Genomic DNA, 12,697 nt, shown 5'->3' with positions numbered 1-12,697 from the left:
TCACCCCATTAGCGAGGGAACCTCTCACCAAGAAGCTAAAAAGCCCCTCACTGAATACACCCCTCGCTGAGCACACCCCCACCCCCATTTTTGAGGAAACCCCCCTCTTTACAACCAAAACCCCTCCCCCAGCCCCTCATGCCCCCACCACAGGGCGGGGTGGGGGAACACACGGAGCTTCCCCCCCCTCCCTCCCCTTCCCCTCCCCACCTCTCAGTGCCCCCCGCAGCTACCGGGGGGCAGCTACCGGGGGGCAGCTACCCCGGACCCCCCCCAGACCCCGCCGCCGGCCTCCCGGGGGTGCCGCGGGTTCGAGTCCCGGTGCGGGGGGCGGCGGCGGCGGCTCACCTGTGTGTGTGTGTGTGCCGGGCGGCGGCAGACTTTGGCTCCAGCCTCTATAAAAGGTAACGGCGGCGTGAGCCAGGGCCGCCTCTTCCCCCGCCCGCTCTCACGTACGCGCTGCCGCCCGGAGCAGACCGCGGAGCCGCCGTCCCGTCCCGTCCCGTCCAGCCCCGTCCCGCAGCGCACCGCGATCCAGCGCCGGACATGAGGCTGCGGGTCCCGGTGCCGGTGCCGGTGCCGGTCCCGGTGTCGGTCCCGGTGCTGGTCCTGGTCCTGATCCTGGCCGTCACGGGCCGTGCTGCCGCCGGGCACGGGCACGACGAGGATGAGGAGTCCCCGCACGCCAAGGAGAGAGGTGAGACGGGGGTGCGGGGGGACCGGGGGGGGGGGGGTCCCGGCTGCACCGGGAACCCCCCATGAAAGGGTTTAGGGTCCCCGATGCATCAGGGCGCCCCTGTGATGAGTTTAGGGTCCCCGATGCACAGGGTCCTCAGGGCATGGAGCACCCCTCTGACGGATTTGGGGTCCCCGAATGATGGGCACCCTTTATATGTTGTGCTGTCCCCCGTGCACGGGCACCCCGATACACAAAACACCCCTCTGATGGATTTGGGGTCCTCAGTGCACGGGCACCCCAATACACAGAGCACCCCTCTGCTGGATTTGGGGTCCCCGACCCACAGGCACACCAATGCACGGAGCACCCCTATGCCAGATTTAGGGTCCCCAATGCACAGAGCACCCCTCAGCCATGTTTAGGGTCCCCGATGCACGTGTGCCCCGATGCACAGAGCGTTTCTATGCTGAATTTAGGGTCCCCAGTGTTCGGAGCGGGGGTCCCCCTTGCTGGCTTGAGGGGCTGCCGTACCGCCCCCGTTAGGGGCCCCCAGTGGGGCCGTGCCCCTCCGGCATCGCGCAGCCCCGCAGCCGCACGTCCCTGCCTTTGTCCCCGCTCCCGCCAACTCCGGTGCGGCCACGACCCCCGGCAGGAACAGCCCCGTTCCCCACCAGATCCTGTTCCTACTTTCCTGAGGGGCTCAGGGCTCCCAGCACGGGGTTTCAGCCTCCCGGAGGGGCCGGAGCTATGGGGCAGGTGTGGGGCTGCCCCACAACTGGGGATGGAGCAGGGGGCTGGGGGCTGCGGGGTGCCTCCCCCCACCCTGTCCCTGGTGGCAGAGGGGGCTTCCAAGTTTTGGGGTCCTTCTTTTAGCAAGGGGAACGCTCAATCCCTTTGGTCTCAGTCCCTTTTCTGACCCGGAGGCTGTGGCGCTGCCAGCGTTCAGCAGGGATTTTGGGGCAGTGCCATGCCTCAGCTCGCCTGGGGCTGAGCACAGCGCGGGGACGTTCCCGTCCCAGCCTGGCCCGTGGGTTTGTGTTTCCCAGGCTCAGCCTGCTAGCGTGTCCTTGTTTCTTTGCCTCTGGTAAGAGTTGCCCTGACCTGCACGGGGACGGCTGCCATGCGGCACGGGTCGGCAATTGTTCGGTGCCGGGAGCTGCTTTTGTTGCTGCGATGAATCACGTTCCTCGCCGCGCTGCGCGTGGGGACGGGGACGCGGATGCTCCTCGCCGCAGAGATGAAGTAACTCCGGCCACAGGGCAGGAGGGTGCCAGGCTCCGGCTGCCTGGGGATGGGACTGGGAAAAGGGGACGGGGGGCAAACGGGCACCCTGACCCCCCCGGGGGTCTGGCTGGAGCCCCGCGGGAATGTGGGGTTTGGTTGGGACCCAGGAATGCCCCCATGCAGCCACATGTCACCGCCAGGCTGGCTCCTTTCCTCCTCCCAGCGTGGGCACCAGGTATGGCCGGTGGCTGCTGGGCACCTGGCACAAGCTGCGGGTTGCCCTCGAGGCTGCCCAGCTCTGCGTCCCCTTCTTCTTCACCCCCTGATGCCTTCTTCCTCCGGTGGAGCCCATTTTTTAGCTTAACCCACTTTCACTTACCTCACTCCCCAGCCTTAAGGGATTCCCCATTTTTCTCCCTCCTGCTGGCACGGCCCTTTTTGCCCAAGGCCCTCCAGCTGTTTCCTCTTTCCCCGACACTCACCGAGGCCACTTGGGTTCACGGGGAGCAGGAACAAGCCGCGGTGATTCCTGCCCTGTGCCTCCCCCTCCCTGTGGGATGCTGCCTGCATCTCGGGGCCCCGCAGCCCCCCAGGAGCACAAAGAACAATCCCTGCGGCAACCTGAGCTGCCGGTGGCAGATTAAAGGCTGATCCACAAGGCTCACGGTCGGTCAGGGTTTAGAAACACACAAGAAAAGGAATTTAATGCAGCTGGGTTTGTGTGGGATCAGTGCATGCAGGGGTTGGAAGGGCATGGGTGCTGCGTGGGGCTGCTTGGGGGGGGGAAAAACGGGGCTGTGCTTGTGGGGCAGGGCTGGGGGCTTGCTGCTGTCCCATCCTGCGGGGTGCAGAGGTTCCTTGTGGGATTTGGCAGGAGGATGCTGCCCAGACGCCGTGCCAGCCCCAGACCTCGTGCCAGCTCCTTGCTGGCCACAGATACGCTCGGGGAGCTGGCTGTGGGCAGCGTGAGCGCGGCGGCACAGCCCGTGTACCTTGATCGGGTTACTGCTTGCGAGGGAAAGGTGCCTGGACCTGTCTGCTCGGCTGGGACCTGTCTGCAGGGGCAGGTCGCTGCTTTGAGGCTTTCCCCCTGTGCATCTCTGCATGTCCTGGTGCTCTCTTGGCTCCCAGAGCACCAGGAACACCCCCCTGTGCTCTGCTCCATGGTGCCCCAGCCTGGCACTGGTCCTCAGCGAGGTGATCCTGCCATCATCCCACAGCCTTTGTCCAGGGGCTGGTTCGGGGCTGTGGCAGGATCCCAGGGCAGCCTGTGGCTGAGCACAGGGCATCGTGTGCCCGCCCGATAAGCGAGCAGGATGTCTGGAGCCATAAACTCCTGTCGGAGCCCATGGCGAGGAGGCACCAGACAGCCCTGCTGCCATCAGATGGCATCGGCACGCGGCTGCCACCGCACATTTGGGCATCCTCAGGTGCCCTGCAGGCTGTGCATCCCCTAAACTGCAAGCAGCTGAGGGCAGAAGGGGCATCCCCCTGTTTTCACCCTATTCCCTGGCTCTGCTGAGGGTGCCTCTTGCTCCGTGCAACCAGCTGTGGGTCTGTGCCCGCATCCCTGCAGCGTTTCCTGGGAGCAGCCTGCTGCTTCAGTGCCTGCCAGCAGCAGCCCCTGGTCCTGCTGGCTCCTCACCGTGCCCAAAACTGCTCCTGCCCTCGCCCCCAGGCTGCAGGACATGCAGAGCAGCACGCCGCTAATGGCAGCGCCTGCCCGGACCCGGCAGGAAAGTGTTGTTGGATGGTGTTGGATATCAAGGAGCGAGCGCCAGGATCCTGAAGTGGGAGGGAGCGAGCAAAGTGCCTGTGTGTGTGTGTGGGGAAAGCACCAAAATGGGGAAACTTGGTTGATGTTGCTCCCCCCAGCTCAGGGAAGGGGGTGGGTTTGGTGCTGGGTGGGAGCGGAGGGGCTCCACGTGGCTGAGCACAAAGGCTTTTAGTGCCTGCAGCCGCAGCCAGCTCCTGTTAGAGCCCCGAAATATTTCCCTGCTGGGACCCCACCGAGGAGTCCTCTCCTCGCTCACCCTCTCCCAGTGCGCTCGTCAAAGCGCTGGGCACCAGCTGTGCTTCTGCTCCCCCCATCCAACATTTTTGGGAGTGCTTTGCAGCCCCTGTACGTGCTCGGGGTAGGGCAGGGCGTGCAGAGAGCTGCAGCACCTCTGTTGTGGTGTGTGGCAGCGGTTCAGCGGCGAGGGGAGCCGGCCCCGTGCGCTGCTCGGAAGGAGAAGACGTGCTCCGGCGGGGAGCGTGGGAGGGAGGCTGAAATTATGCAAATCAGCGTTTGCGCAGGGCGGTGGGGTAATGCTGGTGACGAAGGGTCTGGTGCCTTGCAGGGCTACGCCAGGGTGGGTGCCAAAGGCTTGATCCCATCGCCGGGCTGGGCTGGCACCGGTGCTCCCCCTGCATCGCTCGGGGCGTGCGCCGAGGGACCCGGTGCTGTGCCCAGCTCCGTGGGTGGGGAAATGCACTCGGGTGGCCTCGGTGCGTGGGTAGGTGCAGGTGGATGCTGGGGTACCAAGGGACCCCCGGGGGAATCTGGTACCCTGGGTGCAGCTGCAGCCTTCAGGCTGTTGGATCCCCGTTTCCCTATAGAGGACCAAGAAATGTGGGGCTGTGAGCCCCTGTGGAGCCCCTGCGCCGCAGGAGCAAGCACTGGGACCTGGGGAGCCGGGGTGGGTGGCACGGTGCTGACGCAGCAGGGCAGGTGCCAGCACCGAGCTGTTGCTCAAGCTTCAGGTGGAAGGATGAGAAGCCTTCTGTCAAGGCAGAGTTCCTGGAGGTGAGCAGAAAAGCAGGGTGCCGGGGCAGGCTGTGCCGGTTCGGGCATGTGCAGCGCACCCAGGCATCGTGTGCCAGCCCCGTAGCTGCTCCAGGCCCGCCACCCTCATGCTGCAGGAGGGGAATCCTGCCTGGGAAAGCTGCTGAAGCACCTCTTGGGGGTCCTGTCTGTGACCACTGCATCCTTGGCACAATTGCACGCTTGTTCCTGCCCTGTGCAGGCAGCCGCATCGTGCCCAGCCCTCTGCTGGGCTCTGCACCTCCAGGAGCACCCCACACCTTGGGCAAGTGGCTCCCGAGCCTCTGAGGTGCTGCAGAGCGATCACCACCACGCTGTTCCCATATCCACGGCCCTGCTGTCCCCAAGCATCCGCGGCCACCAGGGCTGGCTCCTGGCAGGGAGGAGGGCAGGATCCCGCTGGGCTCGGGGCCCCGCATCAGCTGCCTGGGCCTGGGAAAGCGTGCCTCTTCCTTTCTCACCCGTGAGCTGGAATCCACTCCTATTAATAGCAAGCGGCTGTCGGTGGCCGTTGTCAGTGGCAGGGCACTTGTTGGCCCCCGCTGCACCCCGTCCAGGCTAATGGGCATCTGCACTAATGAGGGATGGAGATGTCTGGGGACTGGGCTGCGCCCTGGGGAGCTGAGGGAGCGGGGTGGGTGCTGGCCCCAAGCCTCTCTGACCCTTTTTGGGTTGGGATGTGCCAGCTGGGGGTATCGGCGCCGTGCCACCACGAGCACCCCGGTGAGAGCGAGCCCGAGGAGGTGAATTCGCTCTGTCCTGGTGCAGCTGGAGGAGCATGGGCACAGCTGCTCCGCGATGAAAGCCTGTATCTGCAACTTATTTTTCCCCTTATAACGGTGATAACAAAGTGTCGAGCCCTGGAGTTTCCCCTCGGGGTGATGCACGCAGGGAGAAGGCAGTGCCCCCCGGCTGTGGGGCAGGAGGAGGAGGAGGAGGAGTGGGGAAGCGAAGGCTGGGAGGGGGCTGGGGGTGCAGTGTGAGCCCCGGGACCTGCTGCTGGGGCTGTGAGCACTGCCTGTTCGCTGCCAACCTTTCCCTTCCATTCATGCTCTTGTGTGTGTTTTGTTTTTTTTTTCTTTTTCCCCTTTTCCTTCTCAAGGTCCTGGTGACAACCACTGGAGCTATGAAGGTAAATACCCTGCAGTTTTCCTGCTTTCCCCCACCACCCAGCGCACGCTGGGCTCGAGCCAGCCGTGGTTAATGATTACAGGGCTCCTGTGCGCACTCAGCGGCTCGCCCTTCCCTCCTGCCTGACCCTGCTGCTTCAGCGGTGCCCGAACCCGGGCATGGGTGGGCTGGAGAGCCCGGGGTGCTCCCATTTGGGGAGGGCAGCAGCAGCTCACCCAAACCCTCATGTTGGGGTGCCTTTGGGGCCAGGCTTCCCCCCCAGACAGGAGCTGGCCGCATCCTATGCCAGGCTGGGCTCCCCAAGGCTGGACTTGCAGCCTGTGCTGGGACTTTGACCTGCCCAAGGATTAGCTCGTGTCCTCACCCTTGCCCTCTGTCCCCTGTCCCTCTTGTCCCCTAGGCTGGGGCTGGCCTGAAAAGTGCTGGAAGCAGCCCCCTGTGGTGTAAGGGGAGGTTTTGGGGACATCACCCATCCCTTTGTGGGGCCGGCACCTCGCCACCTGTGGCCGTGGGCACGTGTGGCCCTGGTGGCACCGTGCTGGAGGGGCTCACGTAGCAGCAGGAGAGGCAACGATGAGCAGCGAGCGTGTGACAAGCTGCAGGCTCCTCCGCCTGCCAAGTCCACTTGTAAATGATCTTCTCGCGCTCTTCCCAAACACCCCAAAAATAGACTTTTCTGGCAGCTCACCGCGCTCGGAGCCCTTTCGTGGCACAGCTGCGCGCCGTCACGTGGCAGCAGGGAGCTGCTCCCGAGCTAGCTTGGTGGAAACCAAGCCTGTGAGCGAGGTGCACTGCCCAAACTGCGCCTGCCCCTTCCCTCCCACCCACCCCAATTCCCCCCCGGGGGTCTCCTCGCTTGGCTGGCCTCACCGCTGCTGCCTCCCCGTTGCAGAACCGGAGCGCTGGGGCGAGCACTACCCGGCCTGCTCGGGCAACAAGCAGTCCCCCATCAACATCGAGACGGAGAAGACCATCTTCAGCCCCGAGCTGCAGCCCATCCAGCTCTCCGGGTACAGCCTGCCCAACAGCAAGAAGTTCAAGCTGAAGAACAACGGGCACACAGGTGGGTGCGAAAGGCACCGGGTGCCGCTCCTGGCAGGACCAGGCTTCCCTGAAACCCTCCCAGTGGCTCTTGGAGAGCTTTGTTCAGGTGCTTTCCAGCCTGGAGGGGAGAAACCAGGAGATGGAGAGCTCACAACTCGCTGCCTTTGGGTGGTGGCTCCGGGAATTTGTTATAATCCATGTTTCCTCTAAAAACATGCCCCTAATACTTCTGGTGCAAGTTTGCAGGCATCGTTTCCACTTTCAAAGGACTGGTTGGTCCCTGGTGTGATTAGCCCTGATGGTACCCACCCCTCAGTCTTCTAGGACACAGCTTTGGCCAATTTAAAGCCCATGCTTCAAGACACTATCTCAGGATCTTAGGGCACTTTTAGAAATTGTTTATTTCCCTTCTCCAGTTTTAGAAGGGCTATAAAGCCCTTCTAAATACTGCATGCAGATACATGCACTATCTGGCATGGAAAGACTGATGCTACGTTAACATAAATGGATTCCGTTCCAACTTTTTTGGGGGGGAAAAAAAAGAAAAAAAAAAAAAAAATTTCCTTCCTGCCCTGCAGCTGGAGATGGCAGCTCCTGGCTGCCACCAGGTCTTTCCAGGAGCACCTCGCTCATCCTGTGCGCGCTGGTGGCTGCCGGTCCCCAAGAGAAGCTGCTGGGGACAGCAACCTGCTGAAGGTGTGATAAAACAGCCCCGTGACCCGATGCAGCACACTCGACCAGTCGGACTCGCTGCGTGCCCAGAGCTCTGTTTTACAGCCTCCCGCCCCAGCGTGCCTGCATAGCTGAACGGGTCGAGCTCAGCGGTTGCTATTTTGGACACCCTGGCATCTGGCGTTGCTTGGTGTTCAGAAAGCACTTGTAACATTTTTGTTGAGAGGGCTGGGGGGTGAAGAAGTTTCTCGTCTGCTTATAAGATGCCTTTTTAAATTATTATTATTATTATGGAGCCTTCTGTGCTCGTTCTGAAAAGCCGGGGTATTTCTGCTGTCGCTCCTCCTTATACAACGTGTTCGCTGCACAGACTTTTGCAAGGGCCTGAAAATGACTCAGATAAATACTAGGAATGCCCTGATCTAGATACACAAAAGAAATGTTGAAGCAGGTAAATCCCCAGGGAGGGAGCAGTGTCCCGCTTCCTGTATTTGAGTTCTGTATCTCCGAGCCCGGTGGCAGGCGGCACAGGAGAGGACAAATGACTCATCACAGCCGCGTTGTGTTCCTGATCCCAAACCTGTGCCCTGGCTGGCGATGTGACTGACACTTCACCTACAGAGGCATGAGGAAGGAAAAGGGCTGACGTTAAGAATTAGAAGGTGCTTGGAAGGAGAGGGCAGCTTTTCTCAGGGTCCGGGGATGCTCCGGGTGGCTTTGGTGCATGTCCCAGTAGCTCAGCCCTGAGGTGTGCCACACCACGGCGTGAGGGCTGGCTTTGCTAGATGGAAATTTTGGACTTGGTCTTGGCCAAAAATTCAAATCCTTGAGTTTTGCCTGCCGATCCTTGAACTTTGCCCACGGGCTCTTTATATTATCCTCGCTTAGTGCATCAGGTGTTGGACAGCATCCAGCACAGGGCTGCCCCGTGAGTCTCTGCAGAGGGGCAGAGCCCTCTGAGCACTTCCAGCTCCAGGAACAGCCGCCGTGATTTATTTATCTGGGTGTCCTACAACCCCAAGCCGAAAGCCAAACCCTGCTGCATTTGCACAGCGCTATCCACTGCCCCACCTACAGCCTCGTTAGAGATCAAAAGCGAGTCTGTTCGCTGTCTCCAGCTTCCACCAGCCCAGGGTGACTCTTTCCCCCAAGCCACCTCCTCTGCGAACCTGGGGCGGACTGGACTCTGTGTTTTACTGACCGACCTCTCCCTCCTGCCCCGCAGTTGTCCTGGATCTGCCCGAGTCCATGGCCATCACGGGTGGCTATGCCCAGCAGTACCAAGCCAAGCAGCTGCACCTGCACTGGGGCTCCCCGTCGACAGCTGGCTCCGAGCACACCGTGAACAGGAAGCGTTTTGCTGGGGAGGTGAGGAGCCCTCGTCCCCCTCCACCGTCCTCTCCCAATGCTGGGCTAATGGAGAAGGAGTTTCCCATGTATACAGCCTGCCCTGCCAGCTCCCAAATGGTTTTACCCCTTTTTTTCCACCAGCTGCTGTCCTCCAGCCCCGCTATCCGGGGCTGGTTTGCTGCCTGTAAGCAAGGCAGCTCCCATGGGCAGCTGTTTGTGCTCACTTCTATCCACTGGCACGTGTTGTCTCCATCCCAGCTGCACATTTACCCCTAGCAGGGATGCTCAGTGTGGCTGCATGCCTCTCCCAGCCCTTGCAATGGTCGGGGAGCCCCCATGGGGGTGCGCACCTCTTTGGGGTGCCCAACCTGCATCGGGGCTGTGTGTTTCCCTCCAGCTCCACGTGGTCCACTACAACACCAAGTACGAAAACTTCAAGGTGGCCTTGGGCTACCCGGATGGGCTGGCCGTGCTGGGAGTCTTCCTGGAGGTGAGAACCAGAGCCCAGACCTGGGCAAGGAGGGGTGGGAGTGGGACCGGGCTGGGCGTCAGGGGTAATTCTGGGGACCCGCAATGGTGCTGGTGCCCGTGGCGAAGAGGGTCCAGCAGGACAGGGTGCCCCTCGCAGGCAGCCAAACCTCCTTTTGCTGCTGCATTGCAGGTCGGGCCGAGGGAGAACCCTTACTACGAGGAAATCATCAAGCATCTCCAAAAAATCCAAGGAGAAGGTAAGGCTCCCAGCAGAGAAACCCCTTGCAGTGGAGAGGAAGGGAGAATCCCCTGCACTCCCTGGCACACGGGGTGCATGCAGCAGGGTGGTGCGAGGCTGGGCTGGGCGATGCCCCGGGTCGGGTGTGCTCCGTGAGCCCCGCGCTTGGTCCCGTTCCCCTCCCTGGGGCTGCCCTCACTCCCCTGCCTTCTCCTCCCAGATGAGGAAGTCATGGTGCCCGGGTTCAACATCGCGGGCTTGCTGCCCGACAGCCTGCACCTCTATTACCGCTACAATGGCTCCCTGACCACCCCTCCCTGCTTCCAGTCGGTGATGTGGACGGTCTTCAACCAGACCGTGATGCTCTCCCATGACCAGGTCTGTTGGGGCAGCGCCCGTGCAGGTCCCCGTGGATGCCGTGCGCCGGGGCTTTTTGGCTCCCCAGCACAGTGCGCACCCCGCCCTATTCACCCTGCTCTCTCCTCCCAGATCTCGGTGCTGGTGACGAGCCTGCAGTACGACGACGGCAAGCCCCTGCAGAATAATTTTCGGCCGACCCAGGCCCTGCACAAGCGGTGGGTGCTGGCGAGCTTCGAGCCCACCTTGTCCCGGGAGAGGCAGGTGCCCACGGGTAAGGAGCGCGCGAGCACCCTGGGGGTGCACCGGGCTGCTGGGGCGCAGGGCAAAAAGTGGGGCGAGGCTTCTCTTAGGGGAATGCATTTTTCTAATGGGTTACCCTGGGTTTTGGAGCAGGGCTGGGGGGTGCCAGGCTGGGTACTCACCACCCTGCTCGAGGACAAACAGAGGATGGTTCCCTCGGTGTGTCCTCGAAGCCCTTTCTGGTGGTTTCCAGCTATGAGTAGAAGTTCCCGCTAGCCCTCAGGTGCGACTATCACTCTGCATCACCGTGTCGGTGCCCCTTTTCAGTTCTCTGAGCTCGCTTGGGGCTTTTTTTCCCTGTCCAACATCCTGTTCCTCCTCCTTTCCGCTGGCATTTGTCGCCTTGTGTCAAGGTGACTAATAGAAATAGCACACAGGATGGGTCCCGGGCCCCAGGGGAATGCCTGGCTAACCACACAGTGGTATGCCACCTCTCCTCACCACCACACCTGCAGCCAGCTCGTTAAGGGCTGCAGGATTTAATCACCATGGTCCTCGGCCTCGCTCGCAGCTTCCCGGATGGCTCCACGGCAAATGCTTCACTGAAGCCCGGGGAGATAAAATCTACCGCATTTTCTTTGTCTGGAATATCACTTATCAGAGAAGGATATCGGGTTGGGCTGGCATGCTCTATCTTTGGTAAACCTGCTAGAAACATTATCGTGCTCTCCGTTTACCTCCGAGCCTTTTCTTTTACCCCTTTCTGCAGAAGCTATTCCTCAGCAGGCGCCGGCAGAGGCGAGGGGGCGGAGGTGCAAATGAGCTCACCTCTTTTCTTCCCGTTTGCTATTTCTATCAAACCACCCCAAACAAAGCCTGTGGCCCTGAAGTCGTGTGTCTGAGTGCCGGGCTGGTGTCCCTGTGCTCCCGGATGAGGTTGCTGGTCCCCAGACCTGGCAGGCACTGGGGTGGTGCAGCCTTCCCCGCTCCACACCGCCCCGTGCACCAGTGGGGCTGGGTCCTGTCCCACCTCGCTTTCAGCTCTACCTCCCTCACCCACGCTTGTTGATTTTTCCCAAGCTGGAGGGTCAGGAAAGCTGCTCTAGGATGCTGGCACTGATAGTGCCACCCGGCGCGCGATGCTGGAGCTGTGCAGGTGATAATGCTGCCGGGGCAGAGCAGCGCTGCTGCGCTAGGTAAATATTGCCTGGCACAGGATTTAGGGCATGGGTAGGTGGTGGTGTGGGCTGGCTGTCCCCACGTGGGGAGCAACGAGAGCAGCCCAGGTTTGGCAAAGCCTTGTACTGGCACTTTCCTCCCCCCCTGGCTGTGCTGTGTCTCCTGGGGGTGGTGGCAGCAGGCACAGGAGGTGCTGGCCCTGGGGAGGGTGCCGGGGGACACCCAGTGGGGATGGGGCATGCAGCCATGGGGGGGCTGTTCTGGCATCCCTACAGCAGGCTCTCACACCTCTCCTTTTTTAATTTTTCCTCAGCGGGACAGACCAGCTCCTCGTTTCACGCAGGTAAGTGTGCTCAGCCGAGGCTGCTGGCTCCGTGTCCCCCCCCAGCCCTGTGTCCCCCCCCTACTCCCCTCACCACCACCACCACCACCCGCCCCGTGACGTGCCTGTGCTGGGCTTGCAGGGGACGTGTTGGCTGTGGTCTTCGGGGTGCTCTTTGCCATCACAGCACTGGCCTTCATGTACTACGTCTACAAGCAGCGCAGCCAGAACGCACGGTGAGTGGTGGGCAGAGCAGGGTCGGGGGCACCGCTGTCCCCCCCCCCATACCCCTGCACACTGCTGTATGGGAAACGAGCGTTACGCAGACGAGTTTTCGGGGCTTCCCTCTCTGCCCTAACACCCTGCTCTTTGTCCCACGCCAGGCTGGACTCGCCCACCAAATCCAAGGTCATCTACACAGCGGCCACCACCGAGAACACAGCGTGAGCCCCGCGGCTCAGCCCCGTCCCCTCGCTCCCACCCCGGGCTCGGGGGGCACCAGCCTCCCCCGGCTGCACAGACTGTTCACCTGGGGCAACGCCCAGCCCCAGCAGATATTTTTGTTACAAAAAACGATAAAAACGTTAATAAAAAAGGCCAAAAAAGGTGTAAGAGCTTCCTGTGCTGCCGGCCACCTCTGCCGTCCCAGGAGCAAGCCGCGGAGCGACGCCGGACCCTTCCCATCGCAGAGCCTCCATCCGTGCCCCAGGCAGAGCTCCAGAGCAAGCAGTGCGGGGCTCCTCACACAGCCCAGCCCTGCCCTTCAGCGCCCTGGGACTTCTTCCTCCTCTTTATTTGTGCAAAGCCTTGGAAAAACAGCTGCTGGGGCTTGGTAGGGCCGGAGCGCTGCAGAGGTGAAGGCAGCAGCCCCTCGGCTTCCTCGCCGGCCCCCACCCTGCTCCTCTCGAGCTGCTGGCCTCCGAGGCTCGCGTGCAGCCAGAGCCAAGCCCTGGGGAGCATCAGGGCCCTGCTGCAGCCAAA

At 61.9% G+C, this 12,697-nt stretch overlaps 1 protein-coding gene across 1 annotated transcript; it reads left to right on the top strand.

Annotated features, from left to right (window-relative positions):
* Window positions 1-428: 428 nt before the first annotated feature.
* Window positions 429-12,328, top strand: LOC113840251 (carbonic anhydrase 9-like). Its single transcript, XM_038170904.2, has 11 exons — window positions 429-697; window positions 5,812-5,841; window positions 6,733-6,903; window positions 8,782-8,924; window positions 9,304-9,396; window positions 9,568-9,634; window positions 9,836-9,993; window positions 10,105-10,246; window positions 11,708-11,737; window positions 11,859-11,952; window positions 12,100-12,328. Exons 1-11 carry the CDS (start codon window positions 547-549, stop codon window positions 12,161-12,163), a joined length of 1,143 nt encoding a protein of 380 aa, XP_038026832.1. The 5' UTR covers window positions 429-546; the 3' UTR covers window positions 12,164-12,328.
* The last annotated feature ends 369 nt before the right edge of the window (window positions 12,329-12,697 follow it).

The sequence above is a fragment of the Anas platyrhynchos genome, chromosome Z (assembly GCF_047663525.1).
Source record: "Anas platyrhynchos isolate ZD024472 breed Pekin duck chromosome Z, IASCAAS_PekinDuck_T2T, whole genome shotgun sequence".
NCBI classification, from domain to species: domain Eukaryota; kingdom Metazoa; phylum Chordata; class Aves; order Anseriformes; family Anatidae; genus Anas; species Anas platyrhynchos.
Note: the sequence above shows the minus strand (reverse complement) of the source record. Positions and strands in the feature narration are given on the sequence as shown.